The sequence below is a fragment of the Pangasianodon hypophthalmus genome, chromosome 19 (assembly GCF_027358585.1).
Source record: "Pangasianodon hypophthalmus isolate fPanHyp1 chromosome 19, fPanHyp1.pri, whole genome shotgun sequence".
Classification (NCBI taxonomy): domain Eukaryota; kingdom Metazoa; phylum Chordata; class Actinopteri; order Siluriformes; family Pangasiidae; genus Pangasianodon; species Pangasianodon hypophthalmus.
The window spans coordinates 4,438,353-4,461,208 of NC_069728.1; the positions used below are offsets into that span (position 1 = coordinate 4,438,353).

General features: G+C 43.0%; 3 protein-coding genes across 3 annotated transcripts; all 3 read right to left on the reverse strand.

Moving 5' to 3' along the window:
• Positions 1-9: 9 nt before the first annotated feature.
• On the reverse strand, positions 10-6,111 carry LOC113546819 (cytochrome P450 2J2). The gene is made up of 9 exons (XM_053242313.1): positions 5,827-6,111; positions 5,339-5,498; positions 4,881-5,030; positions 3,482-3,642; positions 3,086-3,262; positions 2,323-2,464; positions 1,390-1,577; positions 900-1,041; positions 10-773 (listed from the first exon to the last, which is right to left on the reverse strand). Exons 1-9 carry the CDS (start codon positions 6,007-6,009, stop codon positions 598-600), a joined length of 1,479 nt encoding a protein of 492 aa, XP_053098288.1. The 5' UTR covers positions 6,010-6,111; the 3' UTR covers positions 10-597.
• A 1,938-nt stretch (positions 6,112-8,049) lies between these two features.
• LOC128321765 (cytochrome P450 2J2-like) lies at positions 8,050-16,829 on the reverse strand. Its single transcript, XM_053242312.1, has 9 exons — positions 16,563-16,829; positions 16,125-16,287; positions 15,469-15,618; positions 15,126-15,283; positions 14,745-14,921; positions 14,473-14,614; positions 9,259-9,446; positions 9,030-9,171; positions 8,050-8,915 (listed from the first exon to the last, which is right to left on the reverse strand). Exons 1-9 carry the CDS (start codon positions 16,743-16,745, stop codon positions 8,740-8,742), a joined length of 1,479 nt encoding a protein of 492 aa, XP_053098287.1. The 5' UTR covers positions 16,746-16,829; the 3' UTR covers positions 8,050-8,739.
• Positions 16,830-17,676: 847 nt separating this feature from the next.
• On the reverse strand, positions 17,677-22,490 carry LOC117599730 (cytochrome P450 2J2-like). The gene is made up of 10 exons (XM_053242311.1): positions 22,328-22,490; positions 21,346-21,595; positions 20,908-21,070; positions 20,260-20,409; positions 19,886-20,043; positions 19,505-19,681; positions 19,237-19,378; positions 18,891-19,078; positions 18,662-18,803; positions 17,677-18,547 (listed from the first exon to the last, which is right to left on the reverse strand). Exons 1-10 carry the CDS (start codon positions 22,447-22,449, stop codon positions 18,372-18,374), a joined length of 1,668 nt encoding a protein of 555 aa, XP_053098286.1. The 5' UTR covers positions 22,450-22,490; the 3' UTR covers positions 17,677-18,371.
• Between the last annotated feature and the right edge of the window lie 366 nt (positions 22,491-22,856).

The window sequence follows — 22,856 nt, forward strand, 5'->3', positions numbered from 1 at the left end:
GAACTGGGATGCAGAGATGGTGCTCTTTATTCCTGTACACTCACACTCATAGGCATTCTGCACAGTCCAAAGAGTATCTAACACATGCTAAATATCATCCAGCAAAGTCAATGATTAATCATTTCTTCTTTCATACACTGCACCTGAAATCTTTCCATGTTGCTAGGATTACAACAGATCTTCAACAGGCCAAGAACGTACATATTCACTCACTCAAGGATAGAGACACACATTCTTAGGAGCTAATAACTTTCTTCAAACTCAGATAGAAATGGTGTGTTGGAGATTGGGGAGTAATAGGAGAGGCTGGGTGGGTCAAGGAGTAGCTTAACAACAGCTGTCTTAAAAAAAAAACTTTCCAAAATGAGCCAAGCTGAATGACCAATTTATTATGTTTAGTAAGTACTTCATGATTATTGCTAATAATTCCAAAATTAAGTTAGATTCAAAACTTCCTTCAAAGACACACGCTGTAACACACTGCCTAAGTAACTTATTAAAGTACTTTCATTTCATGCATACTAACCATGTTTTCATACTAACCATGTTTTCATACTAACCATGTTTTCAGGTGTGCCTACAAATCTGTCCATGACTTCATCGCGGGGAGGCGCACAACTTATATGGCATGGGAACCTTAGTAAAGCCCAGCTGACTGTCCACACAGGGCTCTTCTCCAGGGGGAGGGTTAAACGTAAATTTCTGCAGCAGGCAGGTGAAGAGAAGGAACAGTTCCACATGAGCCAGGTACTCACCAGGACACATCCTCTTACCTACAAGGCAAAGACATCTAAAGATCATGACTTTTTCAATTTCAACAGGTTAGCTTGGTAAATCAGTACCTCAGAGTTTTTAACACAGCATATACGATGCAATGAAACGAATACATTTCGTTGTACCTGCAGAGAACGGAAGGAAAGCATCTCTCCTGCGGAAATGGCCCTCTGAGTCCAGAAAGTGCTCTGGGTTGAAGGTGTCTGGTGTTTCCCACACATTTTTATCATGCAGCACAGAAGAGAGGTTGGTAATCATTACGGTTCCCTGTAAACAAAAGAGAAATCGTCTCTTTATAAAATAATTATAAAATCGAATATTGGGGGTTATTAATTGAAGAAGAAATAATCAGTATAACATACAGTATATTTTAGTATCAGTTTAATAAACTTTACTGTAAGTAATCAGTATAACATTTTCCTCTATATTTTAGATAAAATCTTTGCGCATGCCATGTGAAGGACTGGCATTCCATTTGGAGTGAATTCTCCTGCCTTGTGCCCAGTGTTCCTGGGATAGGCTTTGGATCCACTACAACCCTGACCAGAATAAAGCAGTTACTGATGATGAATGAATGACTCTTTGAGTTTGACTACCAGATGCATTCCCCCTTACCTTTGGTACCAAATATCCTCCCAGTATAGTGTCTTTTGTGGCCACCCTGGCCATATTCAGTGGGACAATATCACCTTTCCTCTGCACTTCATGAAGGACAGCATTGGTGTAGGGCATGTTTGCTTTGTCTGCCATAGTGGGGAAACGTGTCTGTCCAATCACACGTTCAATCTCCTCCTGGACTTTCTCTAATTGGAGGGAAAGGCAATTTTATGGCTAATTTACTTTTAAACTGCTAAACCTCATATAAAATGGACAATACGTTTAATATACACTATATGGCACTATATGTTTGTGGACACCTGACCCTTGCCTTCGATTGGTTGGCACCCCATCCAGGGTGTCCCCCGCCTTGTGCCCCAAGTCACCCTGGGATATGCTCCAGGCTCCCCGTGACCTTGTGTAAGATAAGCAGTACAGAAAATGGATGGATGGATGGATGTGTGTAAGAACACAATTGTATAGGATGTCTTTGTATGTAGCATTACAGTTCCCCTTCACTGGAACTAAGAGACCTAAACCTGTTCCAGCATGACAATGCCCCTGTGCACAAAGTGTGCAAAAGGTCCATGAAGACATGGTTTGTCAAAGTTGGAGTGGAAGAACTCGAGTGTCCTGCACAGAGCCCAGACCTCAACCCAACACCTTTGGGATGAACTGGAACACCGACTGAACCCCAGACCTCCTCACCAACATCAGTGCTTGACCTTACTAATGCTCTTGTAGCTGAATGATCACAAATCCCCACAGTCACGCTCCAAAATCTAGTGGAAAGCCTTCCCAGAAGAGTGGAGCTGCTTATAAATGCAAAAGGGAACTAAATCTGTAATGGGATTTTTAGCAAGCACATATGGATGTGATTGTCAGGTGTCCACAAACCTTTGGCCATATAGTGTAATTTGTCATTTTGTGACAGCAGTCAGAAATGCATACCTTGTATCAGTGGATATTTTATCATGTACAGCAGAGCCCAGCGTAGGGTGTTAGTTGTTGTCTCTGCTCCTCCCTCAAACAGGTCCACCATACACCACTGCAAGTTGTCTGTGTTAAACTGGGCTTCCTTGTCATTTCTCCTCTGAAAATTATTTCAGGAAATGCTCATTAAACAGAAAATCTAGAGTGAAATGAATGAAAACATACATATATATATATATATATATATATATATGGCCAAAGGTATGTGTAAAACTGACCATCACACCCATATGTGGCCATTCCAAAACCATGGGCATTAACATGGAGTTTTTCTCCCCTTTAGCTGTTATAATAACTGTGGCTGTGGGGATTTGTGATCATTCAGCTACAAGAGCATTAGTGAGATCAGGCACTGATGTTGGTGAGGAGGTCTGGGGTTCAGTCGGTGTTCCAGTTCATCCCAAAGGTGTTCAGTGGGGTTGAGGTCAGGGCTCTGTGCAGGACACTCGAGTTCTTCCACTCCAACCTTCACACACCATGTCTTCATAGACCTTTTGCACACTTTGTGCACAGGGCATTGTCATGCTGGAACAGGTTTGGGCTTCTTAGTTCCAGTGAAGGGAACAAAGATGACAAAGACAGCAAGCACCATATATGGGTGTCCACATACTTTTGGCCATATAGTGTATGTTCATGTTCTCCTCTAGTCTGTTTGTAATTAACCAGTACAAAATAAACTATATCCTATCATTAGCATGTTTCACTTATGCATGTTGACTACCTTCTCAATTTCTGTTAAGTAGGAGTGGATATAATCTCTAGGCTCATTCGGGTCCTGGTCCTGTTTGTGTTTCTCAGTCTTCTCTCCCAAAAAGGCTGCCAGTCTGCGATAGTTTGCTATTATAGTGTGATGAGGTCCTGGTAAGATTTTCATTATGCTTGGATATGCATCATACAACTGAAAACAGTAAAGCACAGAATGTCGCTTTATTATAATATACATATATAAATAACAATACACAAAGTCTCCTCAAATTGAATTGCTTATTGCTAATGAATGTTGGAGGTTGTACATTGTATTTGGATATAAATAGTATTATTTTTTTCATTCATTAGCCCTAATTTGAGCTGTTGCACTTCATTTTTGTTCATTAGAGTGTAAAGTGGAATCCTGTACCTCATTCCACACAGAGCCAGTGAGATACACCGACTCTGCGCTCATGCGTAGAAGTTTGTGAAATTGAACGTCATCATACTCGTAGCGATGCCCAAACACCAGGGTGCCGATCACATTGGCTACTGCATTATTGATTTTGACGAGAGGGTCGAATGGACAGCCTGCAGTTGAGAAACATCTTTTTGAATGTGAGATGAGAGAACAACAACAACAACAAAAAAAAAACCTTATACAATCTGAATATCTCATTTGGAGTTACTGACATTGGATATACAGTACCTTGTATGTAAAACAAGAAGTCTTATTATCTTAAAATGGGTACACTGCTGATAGGCCCATAGCAGCACAACACTCATAAACATGCCTCTACCATGCCATTGTCACTACTGTGCTCAGGATAAATTACTATCTGGTCCTTTTCTATGGATATGTTAAGTGGAGCTGATAAATTGTGCACAGCAACAAATACTTTCGGTAATTTTATAGTTACAAAATGGCCTACATGGTAGGTGCACCTGAGTGTATAGGTATAATGAATGATGACTTTTGTGATGAATATAATCATTTTCGAATATCTTTTGATTTGATAAATCTGGTCCCCAATGAAATGGTATTGAATGTCTTCTCTGTGTAACAGTGGTCTACACCATCAACCAGAAGTTGATGCACAGGGTTTGAATGCAAATTCAGGTTTGTTAAAGAAAGAAAATCAAAGCATGCAGCAAACTCAAACTACACACAATAAGACAAAAGAAGAACAAAAGGCTCAGACTCATCATTGACAGAACATAATAGTGAGATTTCACTATGAACATCTGGATTATTTAGGGATTAGTGTGATTGGGAACAGGTGTGTATGATTAGTAACTGGGGGTGATCTTGGGAAATGGCACTTTTGTTAAAGATTAATGCAGGTCATGATGGGATTCGTTAAGGATCACGGTAAACTGAGATTGTGTTTCCACGTGAGGCTGGCAGTGATATGGCAACTCCCAACAGTTCTTATCCAACCCTTTTGATCGTCAAGATATAATTCATTCATTCATTCATCTTCAGTAACTGATTTATCCTGGTCAGTGTTACAGTAGCGCTTGCCTGTGCTGGAAACACTGGACACAAGGCTCTGGACACTCATTTACACCTAGGGCCAATTTACCATAGCCAGTCCACCAACCGGCATATTTTGGGAGGTGGGAGGAAACTGGAGAACCCAGTGAAAACCCATGCAGGAAGAACATGTAAAACTCCAGACATACAGTAACCTGAGCTCAGGATTGAATCAGACCCTGGGAGCTGTGAGGCAGCAACGCTTCCCACTGCACCACTGTGCTAAATTTGTGAAATTACAACTGAAATTTTCTTAATAATGCTGTTCTTGGTCCAGTACTACAGAACTCACCCTGTTCCTGCTTGAATGCTTCACACAGGAAGTAGCATTCCTGCTGGATTTTTTGCTGTAGAGTCTCTCTTCCCTCTCCAAAGTTCTTGATGTAACTAACAGAAAATTGTTGGTGCTTCTTCCATGAGTAGCCATTGGTAAATGACAGACCTTTTCCCCCCATGTTCCATGATACAGAAGAATAAAACAAGTTATATGAATCAGAAAGAAGGAGGTTAAAGTAAAAGTGAAAAAAATTGGTAAACATGTACATCCAACCTCGAGCTGGAGGCAGAGCCTTATTTTCCTTTCATTAATGCTATTTAGTAATCTAAATGATAACACAGCATACACTGTACACACTGAAGGATGTAACCTCACATTCAATGGAAAGTGCTAGATTTGTATTTTGTTTAGTCTTCTAAACATACTGTATTTAAGTAAAAGTACTGTATCCACAAATGTTCAATCTGACTTACCTCTGCCTTTGTAAATTTCATCAAATAAAGGTGATACACAACGAGCAAAGCTTTCTCCTTGAATGACAAGAGCTTCTTTCACCAGCTTATATCCAGAAACATACACAATTTTGGTAGTACCTCTCCTGAGACTGAAAATATTTCCATACCTTTCTGCTAACTGGAGAAAAAAAAGGCAATTTACACAACATACAACCATGTTACTCAGCATTACTCAGCATTTTGAAAATGAGCATTTTAGTCACGAAGTGTTATCTCCTAAAGGTTATATTTAACCATAGACTTAACCTTTCAAACAAATGCTATTCTGTAAGAACTGATGCAACACTGGTTTAGCATAGTGTACCAGCTTAATGATATCAGAGGCATATGATTTACTAATATAGATTAGTGTACAAATATTTACATTCATTTGTTTAATACTTAGCTACAGTACAAATAGTTATCACTTTGTTTCTAAAGTCATTACTAGACTTTAAAAAACTCACCTTATTCATAGTTATATAGTCACCTCCTGTAAAGACATTTCCCAGGAAAGGCAAAGGCAGAGGTCCAGGAGGAAAGTTAGGGGAATTTTTGTTCCAAATAACATGAATAACAAACAAGAGAAATGCAGTGAAAATCACCCACTCTTTAAGGGTGAACAGCTCGTATAAGGAATAAAAAATCATAGCTATCTTGCCCCAAGGAAAGATTATTTGGAGTAACCTAGAGCATCAAGTATTTGGAAAGTTCTCTAGTATATCTCAACCTAATATGTCTACAGCTGTGCACACGGTTCGGGGGCAGCAGAGTTCATGGTTACATAATCAGTCTCTTGTGGTCTCCAAGTAAAACAGAGACACTCATGAATTATTTACATTGGGCTCCAGGGGAAGCAGATTCCAGCGTGGTTTCTCCCACTGAAATCCACTTTCCTTTTTATATACAATGGTTCTGGAAAAGCCACAATATTTTAATCATTTTGTAAAAATCGATTCACTATATACAGGACACCATATTAAAACATGTTGACTTTAAGTGACTTGTGGGATTGAACAGCTGCATGTAGTGCTACAGAAAGACAAATGTTGAACATAAGGCTTGTGTTATGTAACATGGTCTTTCATGACTTAATGGTGGAAAATTTCTAACCTAATTGCAAAGTTGATAAGATCACCAGAGCTGAAACTTATACATGCATGACATCAAACAGGAGACACTTTCAGCATGTTTATTTTTAATGAGTCTCTTAGGCAGTCAGGGTAAAGAAAACTATATACAATATAATGCTTATAATGGTTTCATATAATGGTTATACAATAATGGTTACTGTATATAATATGAAGTTCATGATTATTTAATGAATAATAATAATAATAATAATAATAATAAAAGCTGTAAGCAGCATTTTCGTGGGCCAAGCACACAAACTCTGTGAGCCACACATTCACAGACACGCTACAGTTGTTGACGAAGCAATCACAGGAATGCAGAGCCATAACTTTAGGCAAAGGGACTCAAGAGTGATTTGTAGTTTCACTTGCAATGTGTATGTTTTGACCACAGACACTGGTGGAATTGTCTGACTGTAGGAGGAAAGGTCTAGATGAACAAATGGGCAGCAGGGTGGCACTGTAGTGTTGTCCGTTGCTACTTTATCCTGTAGTTGTGATTGCTACTGCTTTGACCTGAATTTTTTTTTCTTCTTGCAGTTTTAAACATCTAAGGTATTTATGTTTTTTCTCATCAGTCTGGGCCTTTTTTCCCACTTTGTGCAAGTATCTGCAACAGACATGTCTGTCTTATATTGTGTTTGTTTTTTAAATTGAAAATTGCGCAATAAAAATGTGATTTAATATTAAACCCTGTCAGTCATTATATAGTATATGTATAATAGCACACTGAACGGCTAGAATGCCAGGAGACAGTTTTTTAGACAGGTCTCAAGATGATGTGAGCCAAATGTGGTGAAGATTGGACAAAATGTGGAGGAGGAGTAGCAAAAATGGAGCAGGACAAAATTTTTAGCATGTTATTATAACTTTTGTTATAACTTTTGTTATATTGCCACGAAATTTGTTGCAAAGCCTCAGGTCTTGGTCCTGAAGATGCCTACCAAGTCTTCAACTTTAGTATTCAACTTTTGTGAGGCTTACTCTGAAGATGACAAATTTGGTAATGATTGGAGAAAATTTGTAGGAGGAGTAGGGAAAAAACAGTTTTTGACAAAATGCAAGATGGCAGAAGATCTAATTAGGTGAAAATTGATGTCCTATGGTGCGTTGAACTCGTCTTGACCCAGGGCTTTTTAATTTAAAAATTTTGGACACATGCTTCAAAAGTTATGACTATAAACGTACTTCCAAATTAGGCCCAAATTTGACCCGATGGTGGCGCTAGAGAGTTGGCAACACTTGGCCCAAATTTCATCAGAATGTTCCTTACACCCTCCCCAGTCAGTGTGCCAAATTTCACAACTTTTTTCCAGACATTTCTATGGGGCTGCCCTAGGCAGAAGAAGAAGATTAAAAAAAAAAAAAAATTTAATAAAAATTATTTTATTTTATCTTATTTCATTTTATTTTGTTTTATATAGTGTTTCCCCCCCAGGGTGAAGTGCAGAGGTGGGAGCATCATGATATTGGGCATTGCATGATATGGGGCACTGCAAACGGTACTGAAGCATTACATGTCATCAGAGTAAAAATGAATGGAGCGACACACCAGGAGATATTAGAGGAAAATTTAATCTCATCATCCAAGAAACTGAATCTGGGGAGAAGATGGACATTTCAACAAGACAACAACCCCAAACATACAGCCAAATCAACTCAACTGGTTTCTAAAAAGAAGAAGAAGAAGGTGCTTGCATGGCCTAGACAATCTCCTGACTTTATTTAAGAAGGATTTTGAAATTGTGAGTCCATCAGTGGGACCCTTGTAACCTGAAGGTTTGAAGACAATTTGTGGAATGGCCAAAATTAAACCACAATGCTGCAAAAAGCTGATTACTTCTTACTATAAATGTCTCAAAGCTGTAATTGCCAAATATGGCTTTGCAACAAACTTTGTTTATATCTTTGTGTATGCTTATGAATACATATATTTCATATCAGTACAAAGTCAAAAGCCATTATGTGTGTAAATATGAAGTAGATACAAGTATATTGTATAACAAAAATGTAAATATTCCCCTCACAGTAAAGGGAGAATTATAGGGTGGCTAAAACCGAATCATGTCAAACAATATGTTGTGCATTGTAGTTATTCTGTACTATAATGCTGCTAGAAAAAAAAAATTAATCATGCTTGTTCATTCCTACTTAAAAAAGAAGTTAGCTGTTGGGACAGATCATAGGGGTCAAGATAAAGTTTCTCACAACAGCTAGCTTAAAATGTATATATCTGTGTATGGGCTCTTAGCGTGGTGTCACACACATGCGGTAGGGTCTGGGTGAATACGTGAAGCCCATCTGGCCCTCCAAGCTCAGCTCTTCTCCAGGACAAGGGGAGAATGTAAAGCACTGGAACAGAGAGGTGAAGAACAGGAAGAGCTCCATACGAGCCAGCTGCTCCCCCAGACATACTCTCCTACCTGCATAACGGATAAATGAGACGTCTTGTGTTTTAAATATCACTATTAACTGTTATTCTTTGTTTGTATTATCCATTTGTCAGACATCTATACAGCATTGCATATTTGCTTTACCTGCTGAAAAGGGCAGGAAAGCATCTTTCTTCAGGTACTGGCCTTGATCATCCAGAAAGTGTCCTGGGTTAAACGTGTCTGGTGTTTCCCACTCGTTCTTGTCATTAAGCACAGATGACAGATTTGTAGTCACAGCTGTACCCTAATGACGTGAGAGGAAAAAACATCACTTGTTAAATTGTATTTGTGTATACATAATTATGATTTTATTTGGTGATTAAGGTCAAACCTTTGGTATGAAGAATCCACCCAGGACAGTATCTTTACAGGCCATCTTGGGGAAACCCAGAGGCACAATGTTGCCCATCCTTTGAATCTCATGAATAACAGCTTCAGTGTAGGGCATGTTGGGTTTGTCGGCCATGCTGGCCTGGCGTGACTGTCCAATCACTTTGTCTATCTCTGCCTGCACCTTTTCTGGAAAAATAAGACAATAGTCCTAATTTGGAACATAGCTGTGCAGCAAATTGAATGTAGGACTGTATCTAGTTCCCCTTCAGGAACTCGAGCTGCGTCGAAACGCTATGGGAACGCCTTCAGCGTGACTGCGCTCTGAATTACATGTCTAATCAGTCTAATTAATGGCGAGACGTCACGGGCGGGGTGACGGAACGACCCGGAAGCATAAAAGCCCGAGCGGCATGCGCTGCGCTAGCTTTCTGTCATTCAGCAAGCGCTCTGTCATATTGTCTGTCATATTGTTTGTCTATTTTGTGTTGTCGGCGGCATGTCTAAGGCCAAAGACAAAACGAAACACTGGAAGGGCGAGATTAGCGGACAGCGTTTTAGGCTGTGTGTCCCTCCCTGCCCGCGTTATATCACGGGCGGTGATACACACAGCCTTTGTGTTGTCTGTTTGGGAGCGGAGCACGCAGAGTCGGCTCTCGAGGGAGCCGGCTGCTCGCATTGCAAGCGTTTGTCGCTGCGGGTGCTCCGCTCTCGGAAGGCTCTCTTCGAGGAGGGAGCCTTCACTCGCGAGCCTCGCGGTGCCGGCCCCGCTTCTGCCAAGGCAGAGCGACATCTGCATTCGTGCCCTTTTCTCCTTCCTCACCCTCCAGATCTACCGTCCGCTCCCTGAGTTCGGAAGCACGCTCTGCGGTTTCTTCCCCCCGGGGAGCAGGCCCGGTGCTCCGCCTGTCTTCCTCCAAGGAGGTTGACGTGGAGGGCGCCGATCCTGAGCCGCAGTCTCCCCAATATGAGGAGCTGCTGGAGGTGGTTTCGCGGGCCGTCGTTAAGTTGAGTATGGACTGGCCCGCTGAGACTCGGGTTTTGCCGGCGAGGTCAAAGCTCGATGAGCGCTTTTTGCGCAGCAGACCGCCACCTCCACCCCGGAGCCTGCCGTTCTTTCCTGACCTCCACACCGAGGTGTCGAGGTCGTGGAACAGGCCCTTTTCCGCCCGTCTATTTACTCCCGCCTCCTCTCATTATGCTAACGTGGCGGGGCTTGACGTGGCTGGTTATAGGACGATGCCCAGGGTTGAACAGACGCTAGCATGCTATCTGTCCCCTGACGCGGCATCGTCCCTGAAGGGTCCGGTGCTGCCCACTAAGCTGTTGCGCACCACCTCGGCGCTCGTGGGCAAAGCGTACGCGGCAGCGGGTCAGGCCGGTGCGTGTCTGCACACTATGGGCGTCTTACAGGCGTACCAGGCCGACCTGCTTAAAGAGCTGGATGAGGGGGAGATGCCGTCTGAGCACCTGGAGGAGCTCAGGCGGGCCGCTGACCTTTCTCTCCGCGCCACCAAGGAGACCGCCCGTGCTATCGGCCGGTCTATGGCAGTCCTGGTGGCGGTGGAGAGGCACCTTTGGCTGACCCTGTCCGACATGAAGGAGAAGGACAGGGTCGTTCTTATGGAAGCCCCAGTGGCTCCTTCTGGCCTGTTCGGCGACGCGGTAGACTCTGTTGTCGACAGGTACCAACAGGCTCGCACTCAGGCTGCGGCCTTTCAGCGGTTTCTCCCTCGTCGCTCTCGAGGGGCTGCCGGGCCGGGGGCAGCCCCCTCCGCATACGGTCGCCTCCCATAGGGAGGCACAGAAACAGAGCGTCGCCTCCCGTGCTCCCCCGAGGCGGGACCGGGAGTCTCGATGGCGCTCCAGGCCCGGTCCCTCCGACACTAAAACGGATCTGAGGACCGTTCTTCTGTCGAGGAGGGCCACGGCGAAGAAGCCCTGACGGTTTGGGCCCAGGGCCTCATCATACGGTGCCCGTCACGCCTCGGTGCCCTCGGGAGGCCGGTCTGCCAACCCTGCCACCTACGGTGCTTCAGGGCGCAGCGGTCTCCTGCGCGCGCTTCTCCCAGCTCCCGCCCGGCAACGTAGCGGGTCTGGGAGGCTCGTGGCCTCCTTGGAGGCCTGCCGAGCAGCTAGCCCGGGCGTTCCCTGTCAGTTCGCCGCTCCAGGGCGCCAAGCTAGCCGCTTCTGTCATGCTAGAGGTCAGTCTCGAGAGGCTGATCCCCTTAGTGTGCTTTCTGGCAGCGTGGAAACTTCTGCCGAATGTGTCTCAGTGGGTCCTGCGTACCATAGAGAGAGGCTACCGAATCCAGTTCGGCTTTCCTCCGCCTTGTTTCTCTGGGGTTCTTCCCACCTTGGTGGACCCCGTGCAGGCTCTGGTGAGGGAACAGGAAGTGTGCTGAGGAAGGAGGCCATCGAGGTGGTCCCTCCTCACGACAGAGAGTCCGGCTTTTACAGCCGCTACTTCATTGTTCCCAAGAAGGATGGGGGGCTGCGTCCTATCTTGGACTTGCGGCAGTTGAACCTCTCAGTCGCTCGACTGAAGTTCAGGATGCTCACGGTCACTCAGGTCGTGCCTCAGTTCAGGTCCGAGGACTGGTTTGTCACGATCGACCTAAAAGATGCATATTTCCATATCTCCATCCTTCCCCAACACAGGAAGTTCCTGAGGTTTGCTTTGGGGGCGAAGCTTACCAGTATCGAGTTCTTCCTTTCGGCCTAGCACTCTCACCCCGCACCTTCACGAAGTGTGTGGATGCTGCTCTGGCTCCTATGCGACTCCAGGGCATCCGCATACCGAACTATATCACCCACGTGAAGAAACTGGGGTTAAGGCTAAACGCCGGGAAAAGTGTGCTTTTTCCGGTTCAGAGAACCACTTACCTGGGTGTGGTGTGGGATTCGACCAGGATGCAGGCACGTTTGTCTCCCGCTCGGATAGAGTCGATCCGCACGGCAGTCGCGAGAGTGAGGGAAGGCCAGTCACTCACTGTCAAGCAGTTCCAGAAACTGCTGGGGTTGATGGCAGCAGCGCCCATTGTAATACCCTTTGGCCTGTTATATATGAGGCCCTTACAGTGGTGACATGTGGAGGAAGCCTGGCTTCTTGTCTCAGGGCCCGGTGCTGGGAGCTCCTGGTCGCCGTGTAATGCTAGCGACGGACGTGTCCCTCACTGGTTGGGAATCAGTCATGAGTGGCCGCTCAGCCCGTGGTCTGTGGAGTGGCCGCCGTCTCACTTGGCACATCAACTGCCTGGAGATGCTGGCCGTGCTTCTAGCACTAAAAAAAAATTTCTCCCGGACGTGAGAGGTCGTCACAAGTTGGTGCGCACCGACAACACGGCAGTGGCCTATTACATCAACCACCAGGGAGGTCTGCGTTCGCACCCCCTTTACAGGCTGGCGCTCCAGATCCTTGTGTGGTCCCAGGGAAAGCTCCTCTCGCTGACAGCAGCTTATATCCCTGGCCGTCTCAATACGGGAGCAGATGCCCGGGCTGATCCCCGGGGAATGGAGAGTCCACCCCGAGGTGGTGGAGCAGATATGGCGGGTGTTCGGTCGAGCTCAGGTCGACCTGTTAGCGACGCAGGAGACGTCGCACTGCCCCCTTTGGTTCTCTCTGACTCATCCAGCTCCCCTGGGACTGGATGCTATGGCACAGGCGTGGCCGAGGCTGCGTCTGTACGCCTTTCCCCCGGTCGCTCTGCTCTGGAGAGAGTGCGCCAGGACAGGGTCCGCCTGTTGCTAGTAGCCCTGTTCTGGCCGGGCCGAGCATGGTTCTCGGACCTGATTTCCCTTCTCGACGGCTCTCCATGGGAGATTCCCGTCAGGAGGGACCTCCTCTCACAGGCAGGGAGCGACATTCTTCACCCCCGCCCGGAGTTGTGGAAGCTTTGGGTGTGGCCTCTGAGGGGACACAACTCAGAGCTTCCGGTCTCTCAGCCAAGGTTGTTGAGACCATCCTCCAGTCCAGAGCTCCCTCAATGAGGAAACTGTATGCCTTGAAGTGGAAACTTTTCACTTCCTGGTGCGGACACCGCCGGCTCGATCCTGTTCACTGCCCGGTTGGTACAGTGCTGGAGTTCTTGCAGGCCCGCCTCTCCGCGGGGCTGACCCACTCCACCCTGAAGGTGTACGTGGCGGCCATTGCGGCCTACCACGCCCCTCTTGGTGGCCAGTCAGTGGGCAGGCACCCCCTGGTTACACGTTTCCTCGGCGGTGTGCTGAGGCTGAGGCCTCCAGTGCGAGCTTGGGTCCCTCCGTGGGTTTTAGAGGCTCTTTGCAAACCTCCCTTCGAGCCTATAGAGGAGATTTCGGACCGTCTCTTGACGTTAAAAACTGCCTTTCTTTTGGCTATTTCCTCTCTGAGGAGAGTGGGGGATCTTCAGGCCCTCTCGGTGGCCCCTTCCTATTTAGACTTTGCGCCCGGTTTGGCCAAAGCGTTCTTGTACCGCCGAGCGGGGTACGTACCAAAAGTCCCCTCCTCGGCGCCACGGGCCAGTCGTGCTGCAGGCCTTCTGCCCTCCTCCCTTTCGGGAGCCCGACCAACGGAAGCTCAACTGTACGTGTCCAGTGCGAGCACTGGACGCGTACGTCCACAGAACTGCCCTGTGGAGGAAGGCGGACCAATTGTTTGTATGCTTTGGTCCCCCTAAGAGGGGTCGTCCTGCTACTAAGCAGACCCTCAGCCGGTGGATCGTGGAAGCCACGTCTGTCCTTTTGCCTTAGCTGTGCCTTTCCCACACTAGGCAGGGATTTGTAAGTCTGGCGGCGTGGGCATACTCGTTCCCATAGCGTTTCGACGCAGCTCGAGTTCCTGAAGGGGAACCTCTCCAGGTTACGTATGTAACCATGGTTCCCCGAAGGGAACGAGACGCTGCGTCTCGGTGCCACACTTCCGGCATCCCTGCCGCGCTTGCCTCATTTCTTGAAAGCTAGCGCGGCGCATGCTGCTCGGGCTTTTATGCTTCCGGGTCGTTCCGTCACCCCGCCCGTGACGTCTCGCCATTAATTAGACTGATTAGACATGTAATTCAGAGCGCGGTCACGCTGAAGGCGTACCCATAGTATTTCGACGCGTCTCGTTCCCTTCGGGGAACCATGGTTACATACGTAACCTGGAGACATTTTCAGACTCAACAGACTCTTTCTCCATGTTCATCTGTAAGTACTGACTTATGATGTTTATGAATTGGTAAATGCATGTGCTCACTCTGTATCTCAGGGTACTTCATCATGAAGAGAAAACCCCAGCACATTGTAGTGGCTGTGGTTTCTGTCCCTGCTTCAAACAAGTCCAGCATTGCAACCAGTAATGTCTCGACGTTAAATCCAGCTTTAGTATCACTCTTTTTCTAAATTATTCCAAAAGAGAAGTGTTAAACTTTGTGCATGACTGGTTCCTCACCTTTTTTTTTTTTTTTTTTTTTGCAATTCAGGCCCACAGACTATTCCAGAGATGATTTGCTAACATCTTAAACAAACCTTCTCCATTTCTAGAAGGAAACTGTCGATGTAGTCCCGAGGATTTGAGGGATCCCAGTTCTCCTTGTGTTTTCTTATTTCTTCTTCTAAGAACGCTAATATTTTTGCGTAGTTGGCAAAAATCTTCCGATGAGGGCCAGGAAGGTAATCAAAGAGGCGAGGGAAGGCATTATACAACTACCAGATGCCACAGAGAACACAAAAATAAAACAGTGGTGAATCTATTTGTAAATATCTCACATAATGAAGCATCACACAATAAGTTGGTCACAAACAAGAATTCCAAATGTGAAATTCCTTAATAATATAATCCAGAAAATCATCAAACTGTGAATAAAAATTGTTTGATTTGCTCTAAGAGCAGAATTTCTGTCTACTGACCTGAGCTTGGGTAGAACCTGCCAGAAAGATAGCTTCTGTATCCAAACGCAAGATGTTCAGGAAATTCTCATCGTGGTATTCAAAGCGATGGCCGAAAACTAGTGCAGAGATGATGTTTGAGACTGCATTGTTCAGGAAAAACTGAGGATCAAAAGGACCTAAATGGGCACAAAAATATGACTTGTACATTACATACATAATTTTGTTGTGTACTGTATGTCTATTTAAAATCTCTTCTAAACACTTTACTACTTTATATTTCTTAGTTAATGAGGAAACCTGCTTTAGCCAAGAAACCTCCCCAAGAATCTCCTGAATAATAACTTTCGGAGTGGCCACTTACCCTTTTCTGCTTTGAAAGCTTCACACAGAAAGATGCTCTCCTGCTGGATACTCAGCTCTAAGGCCTTCCTCCCTTCACCAAAGTGGCGTAGGTGTGTGACGATAAACTTCCTCTGGTTTTTCCACAGGTACCCATTACTGAGAGCTACACCTTCAGAGCATGGCACAGCAAGCCTCAGTGTATCCAATTAGATTATATTTATATTAAAAAAAGATTAGATGTAATGCATGTAAAATATTTCATACAGTACCAATCTTGAGTATTAGAAATGCTTGAATGCTATTTAGTTTCTTTATTATAGCTCTTGGGTTTTTCAACATGACATGTTGGGTTAAATAAACAACCCATTTTGCTAGGCTAAATTAATCCAGTGTGTGTTATATTCAATAGTTGCCCAGCCACGTGGTTAAAAAAAAAACAACAAAACAACTCATATTGTATTTTTTTAACCCAGACATTTTTGGAGTGTACAAACTTTATGATATATATATCAAACACCCATTAGGTCATCAAAGTACTGTTCTTTTTTTAAAGGAAATTATCAGGATAATTTGGTATCAAAGACAATCATTTGTAATAATGCTGAAAAAAATACAGTATTTATTAACTGAGAAAAGTACATGCCCCGCCCCATATATTATTATTATTTTACTTGCCTAGTCCCTTAAAGATTTTGTGAAAGAGAGGGACAACAGGACGGTCTGCAAAGCTGTCCAGCTGAGTAACGAGAGCCTCCTTCACCATTTTATGTCCAGAGATAAACACAGTTTTCTCACTGCCCCAGCGCAGGCTGAAAACATCTCCGTACTTCTCAGCAAGCTTAGTTTAAATACATACAAGTAATGGAGAAAAGAGTGAAAGGTAGTGGTACAGTGAAAAATAATAAAAAGGAAAAAAAAAATTAAAAGATTTTGAACCGTTCATATATTTTACACATTTTCTATACATGTATTACAAAACATGTAAGTTCTTTCATTTCTGGCTATAATTGGTAAGAAAATAAAAATATAGTTGTTCTACTCAAGACTTTCTAATGATTAAAAACAAACAAACAGACAAACAAAGAAAATGTCAAAATGGTCTTTTTAGCCTACCTTGTCTATTGTTTTGAAGTTAAGCTCAGTGAAAATGTTTCCCACAAAAGGTAGGGGCCGTGGTCCTGGAGGAAAATTGGATGGATTTTTATTCCTGATGATATCAAGAAGTAGCAGGAAAAGAAAAAATCCTATAAGCCAGCTCTTAAAATCAAGGTATTCCACTAAATTGTATAAAAACATTGCTGTGGTATGTCTGCTCCTGTATGCGAAGGTTTGTGTACTTTGTGTCCTCTTGAACTGTGCCAAACTGTAGCAGAGGGAAGAGATTATATAAGCCGATCTGAAATCCTAGATATGCTTAACAAAAAAAAAAACAAAAGTTTCCTCTTCACTGTGTTTTTTCCCCACTTCCTTTACTGCTAGGCTTCTTACACAGTATTTACACCCACACACACACACACAGAAACCACTTTATTAGGAACACTAGACTAATACTGGGTAGGGTCTCCCTTTGCTCTCAGAACAGCCTCAATACTTCATGTCATGGATTCCACAAGTTGTCATAAACATTCCTTTGAGATTCTGGTCCATGTTGACATGATTGTATTACATAATTGCTGCAGATGTGTCCACTGCACATTCATGCAGCCAATCTGGTCTTTTGGATTCAGACCTGGTGACTGCGGAGGCCATTGATGTGCACTGAACTCACTGTCATGTTCATGGAACCAGTCTGATATGAATTGTGCTTTGTTACGTGGTGCATTATCATGCTGGAAGTAGCTATTATAAGACGGTAAATTGTGGCAATTGTCCAAATTAGGCCCAAATTTGACCCGATGGTGGCGCTAGAGAGTTGGCAACACTTGGCCCAAATTTCGTCAGAATGTTCCTTAGACCCTCCCCAGTCAGTGTGCCAAATTTCACAACTTTTTTCCAGACATTTCTATGGGGCTGCCCTAGGCAGAAGAAGAAGATTAAAAAAAAAATTAAATAAAAATTATTTTATTTTATTTCATTTTATTTTGTTTTATATAGTGTTTCCCCCCCAGGGTGAAGTGCAGAGGTGGGAGCATCATGATATTGGGCATTGCATGATATGGGGCACTGCAAACGGTACTGAAGCATTACATGTCATCAGAGTAAAAATGAATGGAGCGACACACCAGGAGATATTAGAGGAAAATTTAATCTCATCATCCAAGAAACTGAATCTGGGGAGAAGATGGACATTTCAACAAGACAACAACCCCAAACATACAGCCAAATCAACTCAACTGGTTTCTAAAAAGAAGAAGAAGAAGGTGCTTGCATGGCCTAGACAATCTCCTGACTTTATTTAAGAAGGATTTTGAAATTGTGAGTCCATCAGTGGGACCCTTGTAACCTGAAGGTTTGAAGACAATTTGTGGAATGGCCAAAATTAAACCACAATGCTGCAAAAAGCTGATTACTTCTTACTATAAATGTCTCAAAGCTGTAATTGCCAAATATGGCTTTGCAACAAACTTTGTTTATATCTTTGTGTATGCTTATGAATACATATTTTCATATAAGTACAAAGTCAAAAGCCATTATGTGTGTAAATATGAAGTAGATACAAGTATATTGTATAACAAAAACGTAAATACTTCCACTCACAGTAAAGGGAGAATTATAGGGTGGCTAAAACCGAATCATGTCAAACAATATGTTGTGCATTGTAGTTATTCTGTACTATAATGCTGCTAGAAAATAAAAATAAAATTAATCATGCTTGTTCATTCCTACTTAAAAAAGAAGTTAGCTGTTGGGAGAGATCATAGGGGTCAAGATAAAGTTTCTCACAACAGCTAGCTTAAAACGTATATATGTGTGTATGGGCTCTTAGCGTGGTGTCACACACATGCGGTAGGGTCTGGGTGAATACGTGAAGCCCATCTGGCCCTCCAAGCTCAGCTCTTCTCCAGGACAAGGGGAGAATGTAAAGCACTGGAACAGAGAGGTGAAGAACAGGAAGAGCTCCATACGAGCCAGCTGCTCCCCCAGACATACTCTCCTACCTGCATAACGGATAAATGAGACGTCTTGTGTTTTAAATATCACTATTAACTGTTATTCTTTGTTTGTATTATCCATTTGTCAGACATCTATACAGCATTGCACATTTGCTTTACCTGCTGAAAAGGGCAGGAAAGCATCTTTCTTCAGGAACTGGCCTTGATCATCCAGAAAGTGTCCTGGGTTAAACGTGTCTGGTGTTTCCCACTCGTTCTTGTCATTAAGCACAGATGACAGATTTGTAGTCACAGCTGTACCCTAATGACGTGAGAGGAAAAAACATCACTTGTTAAATTGTATTTGTGTATACATAATTATGATTTTATTTGGTGATTAAGGTCAAACCTTTGGTATGAAGAATCCACCCAGGACAGTATCTTTACAGGCCATCTTGGGGAAACCCAGAGGCACAATGTTGCCCACCCTTTGAATCTCATGAATAACAGCTTCAGTGTAGGGCATGTTGGGTTTGTCGGCCATGCTGGCCTGGCGTGACTGTCCAATCACTTTGTCTATCTCTGCCTGCACCTTTTCTGGAAAAATAAGACAATAGTCCTAATTTAAAACATAGCTGTGCAGCAAATTGAATGTAGGACTGTATCTAGTTTTCAGACTCAACAGACTCTTTCTCCATGTTCATCTGTAAGTACTGACTTATGATGTTTATGAATTGGTAAATGCATGTGCTCACTCTGTATCTCAGGGTACTTCATCATGAAGAGAAAACCCCAGCGCATTGTAGTGGCTGTGCTTTCTGTCCCTGCTTCAAACAAGTCCAGCATTGCGATCAGTAATGTCTCGACGTTAAATCCAGCATTAGGATCACTCTTTTTCTAAATTATTCCAAAAGAGAAGTGTTAAACTTTGTGCATGACTGGTTCCTCACCTTTTTTTGTTTTTTTTTGCAATTCAGGCCCACAGACTATTCCAGAGATGATTTGCTAACATCTTAAACAAACCTTCTCCATTTCTAGAAGGAAACTGTCGATGTAGTCCCGAGGATTTGAGGGATCCCAGTTCTCCTTGTGTTTTCTTATTTCTTCTTCTAAGAACGCTAATATTTTTGCGTAGTTGGCAAAAATCTTCCGATGAGGGCCAGGAAGGTAATCAAAGAGGCGAGGGAAGGCATTATACAACTACCAGATGCCACAGAGGACACAAAAATAAAACAGTGGTGAATCTATTTGTAAATATCTCACATAATGAAACATCACACAATAAGTTGGTCACAAACAAGAATTCCAAATGTGATATTCCTTAATAATATAATCCAGAAAATCATCAAACTGTGAATAAAAATTGTTTGATTTGCTCTAAGAGCAGAATTTCTGTCTACTGACCTGAGCTTGGGTAGAACCTCCCAGAAGGATAGCTTCAGCATCCAAACGCAAGATGTTCAGGAAATTCTCATCGTGGTATTCAAAGCGATGGCCGAAAACTAGTGCAGAGATGATGTTTGAGACTGCGTTGTTCAGGAAAAACTGAGGATCAAAAGGACCTAAATGGGCACAAAAATATGACTTGTACATTACATACATAATTTTGTTGTGTACTGTATGTCTATTTAAAATCTCTTCTAAACATCAACAACATTTTGTAACAAAAAGTCCTGAACCGAAGTACTTTATATTTCTTAGTTAATGAGGAAACCTGCTTTAGCCAAGAAACCTCCCCAAGAATCTCCTGAATAATAACTTTCGGAGTGGCCACTTACCCTTTTCTGCTTTGAAAGCTTCACACAGAAAGATGCTCTCCTGCTGGATACTCAGCTCTAAGGCCTTCCTCCCTTCACCAAAGTGGCGTAGGTGTGTGACGATAAACTTCCTCTGGTTTTTCCACAGGTACCCATTACTGAGAGCTACACCTTCAGAGCATGGCACAGCAAGCCTCAGTTAGATTATATTTATATTAAAAAAAGATTAGATGTAATGCATGTAAAATATTTCATACAGTACCAATCTTGAGTATTAGAAATGCTTGAATGCTATTTAGTTTCTTTATTATAGCTCTTGGGTTTTTCAACATGACATGTTGGGTTAAATAAACAACCCATTTTGCTAGGCTAAATTAATCCAGTGTGTGTTATATTCAATAGTTGCCCAGCCACATGGTTAAAAAAAAAAACAACAAAACAACTCATATTGTATTTTTTTAACCCAGACATTTTTGGAGTGTACAAACTTTATGATATATATATCAAACACCCATTAGGTCATCAAAGTACTGTTCTTTTTTTAAAGGAAATTATCAGGATAATTTGGTATCAAAGACAATCATTTGTAATAATGCTGAAAAAAATACAGTATTTATTAACTGAGAAAAGTACATGCCCCACCCCATATATTATTATTATTTTACTTGCCTAGTCCCTTAAAGATTTTGTGAAAGAGAGGGACAACAGGACGGTCTGCAAAGCTGTCCAGCTGAGTAACGAGAGCCTCCTTCACCATTTTATGTCCAGAGATAAACACAGTTTTCTCACTGCCCCAGCGCAGGCTGAAAACATCTCCGTACTTCTCAGCAAGCTTAGTTTAAATACATACAAGTAATGGAGAAAAGAGTGAAAGGTAGTGGTACAGTGAAAAATAATAAAAAGGAAAAAAAAAATTAAAAGATTTTGAACCGTTCATATATTTTACACATTTTCTATACATGTATTACAAAACATGTAAGTTCTTTCATTTCTGGCTATAATTGGTAAGAAAATAAAAATATAGTTGTTCTACTCAAGACTTTCTAATGATTAAAAACAAACAAACAAACAAACAAAGAAAATGTCAAAATGGTCTTTTTAGCCTACCTTGTCTATTGTTTTGAAGTTAAGCTCAGTGAAAATGTTTCCCACAAAAGGTAGGGGCCGTGGTCCTGGAGGAAAATTGGATGGATTTTTATTCCTGATGATATCAAGAAGTAGCAGGAAAAGAAAAAATCCTATAAGCCAGCTCTTAAAATCAAGGTATTCCACTAAATTGTATAAAAACATTGCTGTGGTATGTCTGCTCCTGTATGCGAAGGTTTGTGTACTTTGTGTCCTCTTGAACTGTGCCAAACTGTAGCAGAGGGAAGAGATTATATAAGCCGATCTGAAATCCTAGATATGCTTAACAAAAAAAAAAAACAAAAGTTTCCTCTTCACTGTGTTTTTTCCCCACTTCCTTTACTGCTAGGCTTCTTACACAGTATTTACACCCACACACACACACACAGAAACCACTTTATTAGGAACACTAGACTAATACTGGGTAGGGTCTCCCTTTGCTCTCAGAACAGCCTCAATACTTCATGTCATGGATTCCACAAGTTGTCATAAACATTCCTTTGAGATTCTGGTCCATGTTGACATGATTGTATTACATAATTGCTGCAGATGTGTCCACTGCACATTCATGCAGCCAATCTGGTCTTTTGGATTCAGACCTGGTGACTGCGGAGGCCATTGATGTGCACTGAACTCACTGTCATGTTCATGGAACCAGTCTGATATGAGGTGTGCTTTGTGACGTGGTGCATTATCATGCTGGAAGTAGCTATTATAAGACGGTAAATTGTGGCAATTGTCCAAATTAGGCCCAAATTTGACCCGATGGTGGCGCTAGAGAGTTGGCAACACTTGGCCCAAATTTCGTCAAAATGTTCCTTAGACCCTCCCCAGTCAGTGTGCCAAATTTCACAACTTTTTTCCAGCTGTTGGGACAGATCATAGGGGCAAGATAAAGTTTCTCACAACAGCTAGCTTAAAACGTATGTATCTGTGTATGGGCTCTTAGCGTGGTGTCACACACATGCGGTAGGGTCTGGGTGAATACGTGAAGCCCATCTGGCCCTCCAAGCTCAGCTCTTCTCCAGGACAAGGGGAGAATGTAAAGCACTGGAACAGAGAGGTGAAGAACAGGAAGAGCTCCATACGAGCCAGCTGCTCCCCCAGACATACTCTCCTACCTGCATAACGGATAAATGAGACGTCTTGTGTTTTAAATATCACGACTAACTGTTATTCTTTGTTTGTATTATCCATTTGTCAGACATCTATACATCATGCTGGAAGTAGCTATTATAAGACGGTAAATTGTGGCAATTGTCCAAATTAGGCCCAAATTTGACCCGATGGTGGCGCTAGAGAGTTGGCAACACTTGGCTCAAATTTCGTCAGAATGTTCCTTAGACCCTCCCCAGTCAGTGTGCCAAATTTCACAACTTTTTTCCAGACATTTCTATGGGGCTGCCCTAGGCAGAAGAAGAAGATTTAAAAAAAAAATTAAATAAAAATTCTTTTATTTCATTTTATTTCATTTTATTTTGTTTTATATAGTG

Excerpts from the sequence above, each read along its gene's own strand:
- LOC113546819 (XM_053242313.1), bottom strand. The coding sequence starts at position 6,009 with ATGATTTTTTATTCCTTATACGAGCTGTTCACCCTTAAAGAGTGGGTG. Across the intron at positions 5,499-5,826 it reads ACTATATAACTATGAATAAG|TTAGCAGAAAGGTATGGAAA; the intron begins GTGAGTTTTTTA and ends TTTTTTCTCCAG. Across the intron at positions 2,465-3,085 it reads ACTTAACAGAAATTGAGAAG|AGGAGAAATGACAAGGAAGC; the intron begins GTAGTCAACATG and ends AATAATTTTCAG.
- LOC128321765 (XM_053242312.1), bottom strand. The coding sequence starts at position 16,745 with ATGTTTTTATACAATTTAGTGGAATACCTTGATTTTAAGAGCTGGCTT. Across the intron at positions 16,288-16,562 it reads ACTTCAAAACAATAGACAAG|CTTGCTGAGAAGTACGGAGA; the intron begins GTAGGCTAAAAA and ends ATTTAAACTAAG. Across the intron at positions 8,916-9,029 it reads TTTCCTGCCCTTTTCAGCAG|GTAGGAGAGTATGTCTGGGG; the intron begins GTAAAGCAAATA and ends TCCGTTATGCAG.
- LOC117599730 (XM_053242311.1), bottom strand. The coding sequence starts at position 22,449 with ATGGAGCTCTTCCTGTTCTTCACCTCTCTGTTCCAGTGCTTTACATTC. Across the intron at positions 20,044-20,259 it reads AGCTTTCAAAGCAGAAAAGG|GTCCTTTTGATCCTCAGTTT; the intron begins GTAAGTGGCCAC and ends GTGCCCATTTAG. Across the intron at positions 19,079-19,236 it reads GAAGTACCCTGAGATACAGA|AAAAGGTGCAGGCAGAGATA; the intron begins GTGAGCACATGC and ends TTATTTTTCCAG.